We start from the raw sequence: 16,743 nt of genomic DNA, 5'->3' as shown, positions 1-16,743 counted from the left end.
TCGTGAGCTCACGAGCCGAATATCCTTAAGCTCGAGCTCGAGCTCGGCTCGATAAAACTGCCGAGCTCGAAATCGAGCTCGAGCTCGGCTCGATAAGATAAACAAACGAACTAGAACGAGTTTTTTATCGAATCGAGTTCCGAATAGCTCGCGAATCGTTTGGTTCATTTACATCCCTAATCTTAGACATGCAATTGACTTTTGGAAAGAGACAGGAGATGCCTTGGTTTGTCGGAATATATATTCTTCTCGATCTTTGACAATCGACTTTTGGAACATTGACTCCTTATCTCTTTCCAAAAGTAGATCGAGAAGAGGGTAGAGTGAAGGGGAGACTGTTAAACTGTTCAATGATTCTACAAGAAAAGATGTTCTTTTGATTTTTATTTTTCATATTTAAAATTTACAAGATGCTCAACTCAATTACTACCACTGCTTTTACTCTTCCAAAAGCCTAATTTCTACTGCTACGCTCTCCAAAGCTTTGCTTTCCCGTGCATTATCGACAGTAGCACATGATGAGCAATGATGCCAATTGCAACAGTCGAAGTGGGGTTTCATGTCGATATGGGCTTCTCAATTATTTCACTCATTGATATTATTGTCATTTGTTTCGAGATAATTTATTTTATGTTATGCACAACATAAAGAAATATTTCACAGATGCCTATAAATCAAATTGAAAGTTTAGTAAGCTGGGCATCAGCCAAGAGATGAAGCCTGCAGCATCTCTCCTCTGCTTTCTATACCTCATTGTGTTTGTTTTAAGCTCAGCGTCACGAGCGAGTAATATCAAACTTAAACGGAGTCGATTTCCTAAGGGATTCATCTTCGGTACTGCGTCCTCAGCCTATCAGGTTAAGTTTGTAATTTATGCTCAAATAACCATCTTTGAGTTTCTATGTAATACATGATCAATGGACGGCAGTATGAAGGTGGTGCCAAGGAAGGTGGGAGGGGGATGAGCATATGGGACACCTTCACTCACGAACATCCAGGTCTTCTCTTGATAACAGTTTATAAATTTTCTGGTAGAGAGAGAGTATGGTCCAAATCCCAGATCTGATCAATTATCTGCTGGAAATCTGTGTGTATGAATGCATGCTTTTCTTGTTGCATTAATCATTCCTTCAAACATTTTTAACACTGTTGTTAACTGAGAGAAATATATGTCTTCAAATTCTAAGTTTCCTTTATTTTCTTTTCTACTTTTTGTTTCTCTTCACTACCTAAATAATAAGAAATGCATATATCAAAAGATTGGACAGCAAAAAGGCCAACAAAAATTTATATGTACTTTAATTTTAATTAAAAACTGTTTGCATATGAACTAATTAAGCCGTCATATTTGGCCGTAGATTCTTGCTTCTTAGCTTTGTCTACTTAATTACCATTCATTATCTAATCATTAGCCAACGAGATTGGGGTCAAATAGATATGCCAACATAAACATATTAGCGAATCATGACTTTTCTTGTTTTCTATGTCATCAACTTTGATGCATGTGTTTTATAATGAGTTCTAGTTTTTTGTCCCCTCATTAATTTTGAATTATTTTATTGCCAACTTTCTAAACTAACTTTACAAAAAAAAAAAAAAAGCAAAACAAACCCAAGTAAAATCTTTGGAGTGAGATGAATGCTTGCAATTGCAAAAATGCACAATGGTCATAGATTTTCAAGATTTGATGCTAATTAAGTGGTAGCAATGACAGAAAAAATTAGCGATAGGAGCAATGGGGAAATTGCGATTGACTCATATCATCGATATAAGGTACACATTTTTTGTGGGAGCATTATATGTATTGTGTATATCAGTTGCTAAACAATTGAATTGGCGATTGGAAATCTAATTAAATTTTCAACACATTTGAATTAAATCCCCAATCCCAAAAAAGAGATGGGTTTGGATTCTCATTCCAGTGTATCTATATTTGGAATTTTTGAGTTGATTGTTCTTGATCACTTGCAGGAAGACGTAGGCATTATGAAAGAAATGGGTCTGGATGCTTTTAGATTCTCCATATCCTGGACACGTATTTTTCCCAGTCAGTATTTAGTTTGTTATGCATTCTTGCATTGCCCAAATTTAGCAGATCTGATCCTCTATCCTCAAATTTTTTTGTCCCCGTGTCCCCTGTTGATCGGACGGATCAAATTACATCTCAAGGCATCATGACATCCTTAAGATGTGTGCAGTATCCTCGTGATGTGCAAGACATCCTTGAGATGTAATCTGATCAGTCCGATCGGCAAGGAGACACAGGGACAGAGAATTTAGGGACAGAGAATCCGAACTCCAAATTTAGATAACCAAAACGCATTGAATTTTCATTTTCATGGCAGATGGAAGCCAAAGTGGGGGAGTGAATAAACAAGGCATTGAGTACTACAACAATCTCATCGATCAGCTCTTAGCTAATGGTATGATATTAACTCCTTTTTTACGATGCTATTTGGAATACTAATATTATTCAAAAATAAAAGTCTGATTTTATTCATTTTATGATACCTCAACTAACACCTATGACAAATCAACTATGCCATCAACTATAATGAAACTATTGTAAGTATTATAAGTAAATTATCACAACATCACCTTCTACATTGCTAATATATAATGAAATTTAACTGTAGCACCTCAATGAAGAAGTGGCACTTGAAATTGTAACTTGTGACTAGTTTCGAGTTCCAATAAGAAATTCTAGAATAGTTAGCGAAGAGTCAGTCATTTTTGAATTTTTTTTAGAATGTTTTGAGTAAAAACAAAGATAAGTTTACCGAAACAATGGTCTTACTTATATTTCCACATGACTTACACATTGGTCTTACTTATCTAAAATTTTTTTTTGAAACTCAATATAGTTCTTATATTGTGGATTTACTAAAAATTTAGGAGGTGCATAATTTTTAGAAATTTTTTTAATTTGTCTATGATGATTTCTAATGTACCAATTGATTTTATGGGAAAATTTACATGCAGTCCCCGTTGGTAAACATAACTTTGCATGCAGTCCCTACTTCTCAAATTCTTTGTTTTCACTCCTTAATCAAATATATTTACCTAATTACCCATGATATTTTTAGGTATAAAAAGTTCAAAAATCAGTATAATTCATCTTAAATTCAGTACATTAAATTTAGAATCTAGTATATTTTTTATCAAATTGAGTACGATTCTTTTTCATCTTAATTGGATGTCAAATATATTAGATTTTCTTTAAATGGTACTCAATTGGATGAAAAATATACTATATTTTCTTTAAATGATAAATAATGCTGAATTTAGGAGGAATTATATTAAGAAAAAAGTTGTGCTCAATTTAATAGAAAATATACTCGATTCTAGTTTAAAGTGTTGAATTTAATAGGAATTATACTCGTTTTTAGACTATTTGTACCTAAAAAAAAAATGAGAGTTAATTTTGATAGAAAATATACACGAGTTTCTTTAAATGGTACTCAATTGGATGAAAATATACTAAATTTTGTTTAAATGGTACTGAATTTAGGAGAAATTATATTAAGCAGGGAAAAAATCATGCTCAATTTAATAGAAAATATACTTGATTCTAATGTAAAATACTGAATTTAATAGGAATTATACTCGTTTTTAGATTTTTTATACCTAAAAAATATGAAAGATAATTTTGATAGAAAATATACTCGATTCTAGTATAAAATGCTGATTTTAAGAAGAATTATACTCATTCTTGGACTTTTTATACCTAAAAAATCTGAGGGCAATTAGGTCATGATATTTACATGAGGGGAGTTGAAGCAAAGGAAACTTTGCATGTAGGGAGTGGAAACAAAGTTTTTTGGATAGAGGGACTGCATGCAAAATTAAGAATAGGATTGGGGATTTTTCTCCACTTTACCGTGATTTTTTATCATAATTTTTAAATTTTGATTTTTTAAAATCGTTTGAACATGCATGGTTATTTTTTAACTTTTCAATTTTATTCTCAATTTTTTATTTTCTATTTTTAAATTATCATACATTTCTAAGGGGGTATGAATTGACTAAAGTTATTTTTATCTTAGCATTTTCTTTGTCTAATTATACTATAGTCTTTGAAAGCATTTTAATAAAAATGAAAGATTGCTAGGGAGATAGTGCGCGTATGATGTAGACCATATTGCTTGTCACGTGGTACGTCAAATTAATTAATTTTGAAAACCCATATTAAACCAAGAAAAGAGATGTAGCATAGGTCCCAAGTCGTATTTTTTTTTCTAAGTTAACTAGCCAATGTGTGAATGATTAAGTTGTGATATTCCTTTTTGAGATTTTCTAATGAAATGAAGTTTTGGTTACTGCTAGATTAGAATTGAAATGGCAAGTTAACCAAACCGAGTGCAATGTGATAAAACGTATTCTACTACAAAAATTAAATCTAAACAACAAGTAACTAAATGACATAAGACCAACTAAAAGTAAACGAATCTAGCAACAAGCTAACCTAACAAATGAATTAAATCTAAGCAAAGAAAAACTAGCATCTTAACTAAAACTGTACTAAATGGCACTTGTCGAAATAAACCTAACCCACTTGAAGCTTAACTGAACCAAGTGAAAACAATTCAAAGGAAACTTAACTTCAGAGCAAACTAATTGATTAGAAGTGCAGAAATTATGAATTGAATGCAACTAAACTCTTGACACTAGTTTTGGATTAAGCATCATTGGAAACTGTGAACAGGACTTTGAAGTGAGAACTTAAAACTCAACTACAGAACAACACGATCTCAGTTCAACATCTATATGCAGAAATAATGTGTGTAACATTAGAATACCTAATATAGAAAGGAAAACCAAAAGAACAGAATTTAAGATTCCATCTACTCTAAAGTGCAGAATTAGATTTGGGTTTTGTTCGCATGAAAAAGAAAAACAAATAAGAGCACAAGGTCTAACAATAGAATCTAAGATCTAGATTAAGAAACATCCACAAACTCAAATCACAAATCTGATCCCATCTCTATGCCGCAATGCAAAGAAGCTCTTGGAAACTTCCTTTGAGCAATCACAGGTCAGATTCAAATTCTCGGCTAGGAATTTAGATGCGCGCAACTCGTGGAAACCTCCCTACAAGCTCGCGATCACATTGAAAGCTCATCGCTCGAAGAACAGAGGAAGAAGAATTGATCGTGATCGTCAATCGATTGATCGGATCGATTACGAAGTCGTGAGCAAATTGGAAGATGGATTGGAAGCAGAAACTCTGGGAAAACTCCTCCGAACCTTTTGTTGACTGGTAGAGCCTTCAGATCGGGAAAACTGCCTCAATCTGAGCTCGTCTGTGGTGTGTGATGCATAGGAATAGCGGACAGGAGAACCTCCCTCTGTCATGGTCTGTTCCTTGGATGATGATCGCTAGTCGCTCAGAATATTGTCGGCGATGACAAAACTTGATCGTCGATCTAGATGTGGATGGTGCTTGTGTCCCGTGCGCTGGAGAAGACGATGGTGGCACGGTGAACAATAGCACAAGCCACTGTTCACCGTGCCGAAGCTGGGTTTTTGAATTCAGCCTGAACCGGTTCAATGGATTGGTCTGGTTCAGATTCAACAGTACTTGGCTCGACTCAAATCCAAATCCAAGCTAGCCAATTTGAGTATATCCAAGTATAACCAATGCGTCCAAAATATTCACCTACACCCAAGAGTAAAATATATTAAGCACAAATCATGAATTAACGAATTAGATTAACTCAAGATGTGCCTTACTTAGCAAAAACTAACTCACAAATCAATTCCTCAATCAAAATAAGCTCTAAAACCAAACAATTTCAATCAAAATATAGTACCACCTAAGCACATCATCAGCGTACCTCACTTACTGTTAATGCAATCGACCTAGGTTTGATCGGTACGATCATGGTTTTGATAAGTGTGTCAAAGAGTTTAAGTTAGGCTTTCATATGTGTTTAATATGTGTGTTTGAGTCTTGCAGGACTTAATGAAACACACATAAGGAGCTTGGTGCAGCTAAGCTTGGGAAGCTCATCCTAGCGCTCAAATCCTTGAGTCGGTGAAGGATGGTGTGGAAGACATCCGAGGGAGCGCCGGACAAGGAGCAACGGAGTGGAGTCGAGGGAAGCGGACTTCAAGGTAACGTGAAGGATGGCACGGAGAGGGGCCGCGGGCTCGGGTGGATCTGAGGGACGAAGGTCGAGGAAGAGGACTTCAAGGGCGACTCCAGAGAGGATGCGTGTGAGTGTGTAACAAGGTGCAGTCCAGTCGGTTGCAACTTTTAGCAGCCAACTGCACCAATCGACTACATGTTTTAGCAGTCGACTGCACCAGTCGACTGCATGTTTTAGCAATTGACTGGCAGCGAACAGAAGCATTCTGTTCGCTTAGTCGGCAACGACCAGTCGACTGCTAAAACTAGCAGTCGACAGGTAAATGACCGTTGGCCAACCGTTGGTGCTACGAATTAGCCGTTGGCTACCTCCGACGGTAGCACCAGTCGACTGATGGTTTTGCCAGTCGACTGGTGCCGAGATGAGTTGATATGATGATCAACTCTCTGCTCTTATTTATAGGAAGCTTTGGAGCTTGAAGGAGGTTACTTATGCTTATTGAATAACTCCTTAGCAATTGTCCAAAACTTCCAAGTCATTCTCTTCCTCCTAATCTAAATCTTCATCTTGTAAGAGGAAGAGAACTTTGTGAGAGGTTTTACTCCACCGAGAAGGAGTAAGCTCTAGCCGAAGATTCCCGGGGATTGATCCACCAAAGGATCAAGGGTTCACCCATCTCAAGGGCACGCCGTGGAGTAGGAGCAAGCAACCTCCGAACCACGTAAAGGAATTATGTTAGCGTTTGTATTCTTGCTTATCTTTATTGCTTTAGCTTTTGTATTTCCGCTTGCATAAACTAACCTTGTAGAAAAGCAATCGATTTGGGGGTGACCTAGCTATCCAACCCCCCTTATAGCCGGCTACCGATCCCTTACACTTACCTCATGTTGTGATGCTTCCCCTTCATCGTAGCTTTCTTCTGAGGATCCTTCCCCTTCATCGATGCTCATTTCTGAGCTGTTTTCCTCTTCTCTTTGATGGTTTACCACTAGGGCTAATTCGACGTATTCTTCAACTTCAAATTCTGATGATGACGTTTCATCCCACATCACCCTCAGGGTTTTGAGCTTCAATTTTGTTGGTCTTTTGCCCTTGTTCTTCAATTTGGGGCAGTCGTCCTTGATGTACCCTTCTTCATTGCAGTTGTAACACCGGACCTTCCTTCTACTCTGAGATTGTTTCTTAGCATGCATCTTAAATTTATTAGATTTAATAAATTTATTAAATTTTCTTACCATTAGGGTCGCTTCATCTTCATCAATTGATGCTTCAGAGTTTGGATTTTCCTTCTTGGCTTTCAAGGTAAGGTTTTTATTCGAATTTTTAGTTTCATTAGGATCTGCACATGGAGTTTCGTGAAGTTTAAAAGTAGAAAATAAATTCTCTAGTTGACTTACCTCGAAGTCCTTAGAGATATAGTATGCATCTACTAAGGATGATCATTCTGGAGTCCTTGGGAAAGCGTTAAGTGCGTACCAGATTGAATCTCATGTCATTACCGATTCTTCGAGATTGCTGAGCTGAGTGATGAGTTTTTTTATACGTGCTTGGAGTTGCGCTACTTTCTCTCCATTGTTCATCCGAAGGTTCGTTAGATGGGTTTGGAGGATGTCCCACCTTGCTAACTTAGCTTCTGAAGTACCTTCATGAAACTCTAGGAATTTCTCCCAGAGCTCTTTAGTGGAGTCATAGTTGCCGATTCGATTGACCTCCTAGGGCGGAAGAACACTCAGCAGATGGAACTCTACTTTACCGTTTACCATAAAATCAGGTTGTTCTTTCTTTGTCCATAAGGACTCTTCTTTTTCAGCTCCATATTGGTCCTTGGGGGCTACAAAATCATATTTTATAATTAAAAAAATTAAAATTTATTTTAAAAAAAATACCATAAAATTTATTTTAAAATCTCAGGTCATTACCGATTCTTCGAGATTGCTGAGCTGAGTGATGAGTTTTTTGATACGTGCTTGGAGTTGCGCTACTTTCTCTCCATTGTTCATCCGAAGGTTCGTTAGATGGGTTTGGAGGATGTCCCACCTTGCTAACTTAGCTTCTGAAGTACCTTCATGAAGCTCCAGGAATTTCTCCCAGAGCTCTTTAGCGGAGTCATAGTTGCCGATTCGATTGACCTCCTAGGGCGGAAGAACACTCGGCAGATGGAACTCTACTTTACCGTTTACCATAAAATCAGGTTGTTCTTTCTTTGTCCATAAGGACTCTTCTTTTTTAGCTCCATATTGGTCCTTGGGGGCTACAAAATCATATTTTATAATTAAAAAAAATTAAAATTTATTTTAAAAAAATACCTCCATCCGGCGTTTCCATTGCACGAAGTCTCCATCAAATTTCGATGGGCGAATACTTGCACCAGTCATCGTCTCTATACTTCAGTCAACAGTTAGTCCTTCTGAAGTAATTGGACTCTGATACCACTTATTGGCGTAGCGGGACTGGTAAGAGGGGGGTGAATTGCCTACAAAAATAATAAACCCCTTTCTCGATCCTTTGATTAGTAGCACAATTATAATAACAGTAATAAAACTAAACTAAACAACTTCAAAGAAAGACTTAAAAAGGCCAGAAATTAACTTGGTTGTTAATCCAAGGCAGTGAAAGACACTAGAAGATCTCCTTCATTGCAAGTAGAGAAGCCTTTTACAGACGTTGACAACTCAACAAATAGACTAGGAAAGAGTACAAGAGTTGCTGTTCAAGTTGTTGAATATTTTCTACCTCCAGGAGCCTTTTTATAGCTCCTGGAAAATTCTATCTGTGGGTGGAAGGCGCCTTCAAAAGGGTTCAAGGTGCCTTCAAGTGGATAAAGTTTAATGTACAACTCAACGAAAATAAACGATTACTTGAGGCCAGTACTGTTCACTAAAAATGCCTTCCAAGCCTTTGAAGGCGGCTTCGTACTATTTATGGAAGGCGCCTTCCAAGTGTTGGACCCTTGGGCGACTGGTTAGAGGGGGTGAATGACCTTGTAAATAAAAATGAACCTTCCTCGAACTTTTATAGCTTAATTATACTTAACACTTGCATAAACAAAAATAAGAGATTAAAAATAAAAGGCACAATGGATTTACTTGGTTACAACCAAGGAAGTTGTTAATCCAAGGAAAATGAAAGCACACTAAACTCTCCTTCAAGTGGAGAAGCCTCTTTACAGCAATTAAAGCACTCAGTTACTGAACAAGATTGAAAAGAAATAAATTACAAGTATTGTTCTGATCTTTTGGGACCAGGGTTGTATTTATAAATCTAGTCGGGATGCTTGGAAGGGTTCCAGGCACCTAGGAGGGGATAAATTTTTATCCCCATCACACCAGAATGTGCCACGTCGCTTTTCGAATAAAATCTTGCTCCAGGCACCCGGACCCAAGTTAACATCATGTTAACTATTTGGTCTGGGTTCTTTCGCTTCGGCTCGGCTTGCTTGGGTCCGAGTCTTCCACTCTAACTTTGGCTCCACTTAGGTGATCTCGGCCATTCGGAATAGGGCTCACTTGAACCCAACTTTCGGCCTTCGAGCAAACTTCCTCTCTGGCTTCTCGTCTCTTGGAAACGTCACGTGCCTCCTTCTCGTCCGCCCGCATACTCTTCCACAGCACCTCGTACCTCGGACGCACCTAGCCCATTAGCTCTCTCCTGTGTCGTCCTTCTCGTTAATTGCATCTTTCGCTTGACTTCTTGTGCTCCTAAGTTCCTGCACACTTAGACACAGGAGTTAAATACCAACAGGACCTAAGTTACTTGTTTGATCACATCAAAACTACCACGGGATATTTACACCAAGCCTTTGAAGACATCTTCATACTATTCATCTGAAAATGGTTAACTTCTCTTGTTAACCATTTTTCGCTCCGCTCGCTTGGGTGATGCTCCGGCCGTCCGGAATTGAGCTCACCCGAACTCAACTTCGGCCTCCTCCTTGAGCAGCCTTCCTCCCCGACTTTTCGTCCCTCGAACTACCTCGCAAATTCTTCTCGTCCGCCGGTGTGTTCTTCCGCAACATCTTGATGTTGACTATATTACATGTCACGTGGAACTTCAAATTTTTAATTGTTGAAAACCCATATTAACTCAAAAGTAGAGATGTAGTATAAGTCTCAAATCGTATTTTGTTTCAAGGATAACTAATAAGTGTGTGCATGATTTAGATATGGAATTCTTTTTGGGGTTTCTAATAAAAATGAGTGTTTTGGTTTTGATTCATCTAAAAGAAAGTATCCGAAAAATCTGACAAGCAATGTATGGCTAATCATGCGAACACATTGAAAAGAAGAACAGAGATGGCCTCCAATTCAAATTAAACAATGTACATTAACAAAATAATCTTAACTTTTTATTAAACTCACATTACAAATTGAATTCAACTAATTCTCAATAGTGCATTAGTAAAATCCTAATCCTTTCTAGTTGAGTGACATATAAGATTCGGAAGCAAAATCAACGAAAATGGTCTTGAACTCAACATGATCCACTTATTTGAACTAAAACCTAGCTTCCGATTACTATCACTATTCAAATTGCAACTAACCAAATGTAAAGATCAAGGGTGTCTGATTTCAATAAAGGAATGGATAAAATGTTATTACAAAATGCAGGAGTGAACAGAAGAAAAATTACAAGTGCAAGTAATTAGATCATCAAATCTGAGCAATTGAACTTGAAATTGAAAATAAAAAAACAACATTCCATAACTCAAATCCGAGATCAAACTCCTTCTCTTTGTCATGACATAGAGATGCTCTTGGAGACCTCCCTTCAAACAATCTCTGGAGAAGATTCAAGCTCCCAGTTGTGCAAACGACGCTCACAACTCCTGGGCACCTCCCTTCAAGCTAGCGATATGATGACAAACTCAATGCACGACTAATTAGAGTATTGTAACTGGTATGTGCTCACCTGGTCGATTGATCCGATCGATTCAGGAGTCGCAGGTGAAATGACGGACAGAATGGGACCAAAAACGTCGGGATAACTCCACCATCATCTTCGTTGGATGATGGAAACTGGAGATCGAGGAAACTCCTTCTGATCTACGACGAGGCAGGGGAACACAAGTGTAGGATCGAAAAGCGCTAGGGGGGATAGCGCTCATGACTAATTCGTTCATTTTAAAATAGTCGAGTAAAACATGCAGCGGAATAAGAACAATTAAAGAAAAATAATTACACAAGTTGGTTGTACTTGGTTCGGAGTCTGTGACGACTCCTACTCCAAGGCCACACTCATTGAGTATTTACTTTGGGCAATTCACTATCAATCTGAAATATTACAAATGAGTACAATAATTAAAGTGCTATCAAATATTATACCGACAATAATTATGTTTGAAATTGAGAGCTTCTGGTCATCGGAGTAGTGTTATGACTTCGCAGGATCGTCTTGTTAGCAGCACACGGAAGAAAGATTGTCAATTTTAGAGATATGTAAGATTCAGCTCGTGACTACCTTAAATAGCCCGTCGAGGGCGCCTCCAGCCTTCATAGAAGGCGCCTTTAGCCAAGGTTCTATCCCCAAGTCCACAGCGTCGATAAGCTCCGCGGTGTTCACTGCTTATCCACCCGAAGGCACCTTCAAGCTCCATGGAAGGCGTCTTCCATTAGCTGTCCAAGACACCTTCAGCATACTTGGAAGGCGTCTTCTGCCCTGCTTCCTGTGAAGCTACAGCCAAGCTGCTCGAGAATCCTCCAACAGTCCCGGAGGTGCCTCAGACACTATTTATCCGAGCCAAACATGCCCAATTCACTTCCTGCAAATTAGGTTAGTCCAAGAAACCAGCCATACCTTGCAAAACAAAGTTAGCATAATATAGACATGAAAAATAAAGCTTTTGACAGTCTTGGGACTATCCGGTTTTGACTTCAGATTTCACCTCTGGAAACCTTAGGTCGAACTGACACCCATTGTTCCTTCGTCGAGGAAAGCATCCTCACCTACTCCTCTCAGGAGAGTTTACCTGTTGTCATATTGATCCTCCAGATCAACTGAACTTTTGCTCAGCGTTCGAAGCTTCTAGTCTTCATGTTGGACGTTCGCTCCGCGATTCGTCCAGACTTTCACTCGGTTCGCGACACCAGGATTTCAACATAAAGTCCCTGACTGTAGGATTTTGCCCGAAGCCCTCGACCTGCCAAAATTTTCTACTTAGGGTTACCACCCCCTAGTACCTAGAGTTACCGCCCCCAGGGTTTTCCACCTGTCTAACCGCAGCTAGTACTTTTCATCACCTAGGGTTACCACCCCCTAGGGTTTTCCACCTGCCTAACCCAGCTAGGACTTTTGCCTAAGAACACTTAGGACTTTCCTGCAAACTCATTCAAACTTGTCAAATAACAAATAACCTTAACTTTGAACCCTTTAACATAATCAAAACATAGGTTCGATCGTCTGATGCTTCCCACACCAATAACAAGAAACAATATCGCAATCAGGAAAACTCCACCTGATGTGCTCTAATCTCCGACCGATGGTTCCGGTAGCTCGAAGTTCGCCGTAGATGAAGAAATCAAATTGCTCAGATCTAGAAATGAAACGGGACTCCGCCTCGTGCTCCTCAGGAAGAAACTGGCACGATGAACAGTGATGAAGCCACTGTTCACCATGCCGGCTTTGCATTTTTAAATGTTGGAGTGAACCGGTACATGCACAGTAGTTAGATCTGGTTGGGTTCAACAGTGGCTCACCTGGTCTGAGCCCAACAATAGCTCACTTGGTCCAGGAAACTCAAAGCACTGGGTACAAGTTCAATTGGCTCGATTCAATAGTAGTTGAGTACGGATTGAGCCTAAATTCCAAGATAATTAAACCAACCTCATTGAATATGCCCAATTCTTCTCCTACAAATCAAATTAAACATGCTAAGCATAAATCATGAATTACAAATAGGAAATGAGGTTAGCTCAAAATACTCCTTGCTTAGCAACAAATTAACTCACAAATCAATTCCTCATTCAAATTAGTCTCTATAACTAAACAATTCCCATAAAATAAAATTCCACAAAAATACATCATCACATCTCGTCCTTCGAATGCACCGAGTCCGTCGACTCCCTTCTCGTGTCATCCTTCTCGCTAACTGCGTCTTCCTCTCGACTTCTTGTGTTTCTAAGCTCCTGCACACTTTGACACAAGAATCAAACACAACATGACTTAACTGAAATTGGTTGACCACATCAAAATTATCCAGGTGTACTTACATAACCAAGCGTAATCCAATAAATCTACCCGACCTAGTGGACTTACATAGGCCTTATTATGTAAGTTTACCTAACCTACTAGACTCGCCTAAGCCTTATTCTATATGTCTACCTTGACCTAACTAGATTTTCCCTTTACTAGTCATCCTGTCAACCTTTACTTGACTATACTTTACCCTTGTTGGTCATCTGATTAACCTTGACCTAATTATACTTCTCTTTGCTAGTCATCCAGTTAATCTTGATTTGACTAGACTTCACACTTATCTTAGTTAAAAACATTTAATCCTATTTGGATCAATCCTCTGTCAAAGTTGACCAAATATAAGTATATTGTCAAACATCAAAACCTTAGAAGCTGATTACACTAACACATAGGTCTTAGGATCCATCTATTCTTATTATCTCTTCTTCAGATATTCTCTCCCAGACCTCATAGATATTCTCAGGTCATAAATTAAGTTTTTATTTCTATCCCAACTTAAAAGATCATATTCATCTTATTATCTCTCCCAGACCATAGAGATCTAGCTAAGACTCAGATTGAGTTCTTATACTTCCCTAGGTTCAAGTTCTTCTTATTATATCTCCTAGACCTCAAAGATCCAACCAACTCTTGGGAAGAATTCTTATTCTCTTCTCGACCTCAAAGGATCTAGTTTTTTTCCTCTTCCTGACTTCAAGGTTTTGCTTAGGTCATGAGATCGAGCTCTTCTTAGTATCTCTTCTAGATCTCAGAAATCCACCTAGATCTCAGGATCTTATTCTCTCCCCAACCTTAGAGGTCCTCTAGGTTATGGAATCAAGTTCTTCTTATTATCTTTCTCAAACATTAAAGGTCTGCTTGGTCATAGGATTGAATTCTTATTGTCTCCTCGACCTTAAAGGCCCCCTAGTTCATAGGATCAAGTTTTTCTTATTATCTATCATTGGATTTAGAGGTTCATCCAATTCTCAAGAACTTAATTCTTTTTTGCACCTAACCTCAGAGATCTACTCAAGTTGCTAGATCGAGCTCTTATTATCTTTCTTGGACCTCAGTGGTTTACCTAGCTCTTTGGATCAAGTTATTATCTCTCCTTGGTCCCTATGGATCTAGGGCATTCTGATGTTTGCCCCTTACCTCATCTTGGGACTAAGCTTTCTTGCTTTGCCCCTACGATTTTGGGGTTCAACCTTCGAATGTTTCTCTCCTCGGCCTCGTCTTAGGATCAAGCTTTCCTCGTTTGCCCTTATGGCTCTAGGGTCTACTTCTCCACACAAGGTTCCATTAATTTAATACAATTATTTTTCTTCATCCCAACAATTTTCTTATTCAAAGTTCACATATTATACATTACAAAATCTATTTGAGCATAAAGATTTTAGAAGGGAGACTCATCAAAGCCTCTTCGTTACACCAACAACTTGTTCCTATTGCTCTAAGGACCACTTTAGCACCCTACAAACTTATATATCTTGATTGGGTCTCATAAACCTTGTCTCCTTGACTCGACTTAAATGGGGGGACTAGTGATACCCTTGGTAGTTACCTCACCTAGGTACCATGCTTACATTGTCTTCTTCCATGTCTACATCAAGAGACTAAACTTTCGATTCAAGTCATTATGAGCTCTCAAGTCGAGTCCTCTAGCTTGAGCTTTCCAGTCCAAGTAGTATGAGCTTTCTGATCTCCTCCTTCTGAGCTCCATTCTTGAGTTTGATATTTCCAATTTGAGATCTCTATCATGAAATCTTAAGTTTGAAATCTCTAATCCATGTCTCTAATTCAAACCATCCAGTTTGAGTTATCAAATCCAAGTTATCTAATCCGAGCTATTTTGCCCAAGATCTCCGGTCCGAGCTCTTTAGTCCAAGCTCTCTAATATGAGAAATTATTAATCACTAGAAAATATGATCCACTTCCAATATCTATGGATACAATGGCCACTTAGGGCCTAATAGTGGCATTTATGGAGACAATTATGAAACGAGATTAATGGATGAGATAGTTGGATCATTTCTAGAAGATTGTCGTCATGGTTTCTATAAGTTTCTTTTAATCTACAAGTCTACAACTATAAATACCAAAGGGGATTGATGTTGGACTTCTGCCAAGGGCTCTCCTTTTTCTCCGTTTCATTCCCTATGAATCTAGGGTTAACGTTCCGATGTCTCTCCCTAACCTCATCTTGGGATTAAGCTTTAATTTCTTGCTTTGCCCTATGATTTTGGGGTTCAACCTTCGAATGTTTCTCTCCTCAACCTCATCTTGGGATCAAGCTTTTCTCATTTGCCCTTGTGGTTCTAGGGTCTACTTCTCCACACCAGGTTCCATTAATTTAATACAATCATTTTTCTTCATCCCAACAATTTCCTTATTCAAAGTTCACATATTATACATTACAAAATCTATTTGAGCATAAAGTTTTTAGAGGGAGACTCATCAAAGCCTCATCATTACTCCAACAACTTGGCCCTATTGCTTAAAGGACCACTTTAGCACCCTACAAACTTATATATCTTGGTCGGGTCTCTTACACCTTGTCTCCTTGACTCGACTTAAATGGAGGGACCAGTGATACCCTTGGTAGTCACCTCACCTAGGTACCATGCTTACATTGTCTTATTCCATGTCAACATCAAGAGACTGAACTTTTGAGTCAAGTCATTATGAGATCTCTAGTCGAGTCCTCTAGCTCGAGCTTTCCAGTCCAAACTCTCTAATTTGAGCTCTTTAGCCTAAGCTTAGAGCTCTCTAGTCTAGGCTCCTAGTCTGATCTTCCCGATCTCCTCCTTCTGAGCCCCATTCTCAAGTTTGAGCTTTTCAATTTGAGATCTCTATCATGAACTCTTAAGTTTGAGATCTCTAATTTAAACCATCCCGTTTGAGTTCTCTAATCCAAGCTATTTTGCCAGAGATATCTAGTCTGAGCTCTTTAGTCCAAGCTCTCTAATATGAGCAATTATTAATCACTAGCAAATATGATCTGTATTCACCATCTATGGATACAATGGCCACTAATGGCCTAATGGTGGTATTTATGGAGACAATTATGATAACGAGATTAATGGATGAGATATTTGGGTTGTTTCTAGGAGATTATGGCTATGGTTTCTACAAGTTTTTTTTAATCTACAACTATAAATACCATAAGGGATTTATGTTGGATTTTTGCCAAGGGGCTCTCCTTTTTCTCCTTTTCATTTCTTTTATCAATCAATACATGTTATTGGCTTGAGCATCAAAGGACCTTTGTCGGACCACTCCGATGCCCCTCTAGCATTTGCCCCCTTGTGCACAGGATAGACTATATAGGGTAGACTTAGTCTGTTGGGATTTATAGTGAAAAACAAATTAAAAATGTAGTAGAAATTGATTCCTCCATATATCTATATGAATGCAAAACTACTCTTGTAAGTATTCTAGTGAATATGATTATTACCTTTGATGCATGTGTTGGTGC

General features: G+C 38.3%; 1 protein-coding gene across 4 annotated transcripts in view; it reads left to right on the top strand.

The window, feature by feature from the left end:
• The first annotated feature begins 581 nt into the window (after positions 1 to 581).
• The window catches only part of LOC121989276 (beta-glucosidase 24-like), a 56,047-nt gene continuing 39,885 nt past the window's right edge, over positions 582 to 16,743 (top strand). Inside the window, exons 1-5 of one of the 4 annotated variants that reach the window (XM_042543210.1) lie at positions 582 to 857; positions 929 to 998; positions 1,715 to 1,773; positions 1,972 to 2,047; positions 2,346 to 2,423. In XM_042543210.1, coding sequence (XP_042399144.1) covers positions 714 to 857; positions 929 to 998; positions 1,715 to 1,773; positions 1,972 to 2,047; positions 2,346 to 2,423 — 427 coding nt within the window. In that variant the 5' untranslated portion in view covers positions 582 to 713. The remainder of the gene's footprint in view (positions 858 to 928; positions 999 to 1,714; positions 1,774 to 1,971; positions 2,048 to 2,345; positions 2,424 to 16,743) is intronic. The other 3 variants (XM_042543209.1, XM_042543208.1, XM_042543212.1) reach the window with 3 other exon arrangements.

Source organism: Zingiber officinale, chromosome 6B (genome assembly GCF_018446385.1).
Source record: "Zingiber officinale cultivar Zhangliang chromosome 6B, Zo_v1.1, whole genome shotgun sequence".
Classification (NCBI taxonomy): domain Eukaryota; kingdom Viridiplantae; phylum Streptophyta; class Magnoliopsida; order Zingiberales; family Zingiberaceae; genus Zingiber; species Zingiber officinale.
The sequence above is the reverse complement of the archived record's forward strand: the minus strand, read 5'-3'. Positions and strand labels throughout refer to the sequence as shown.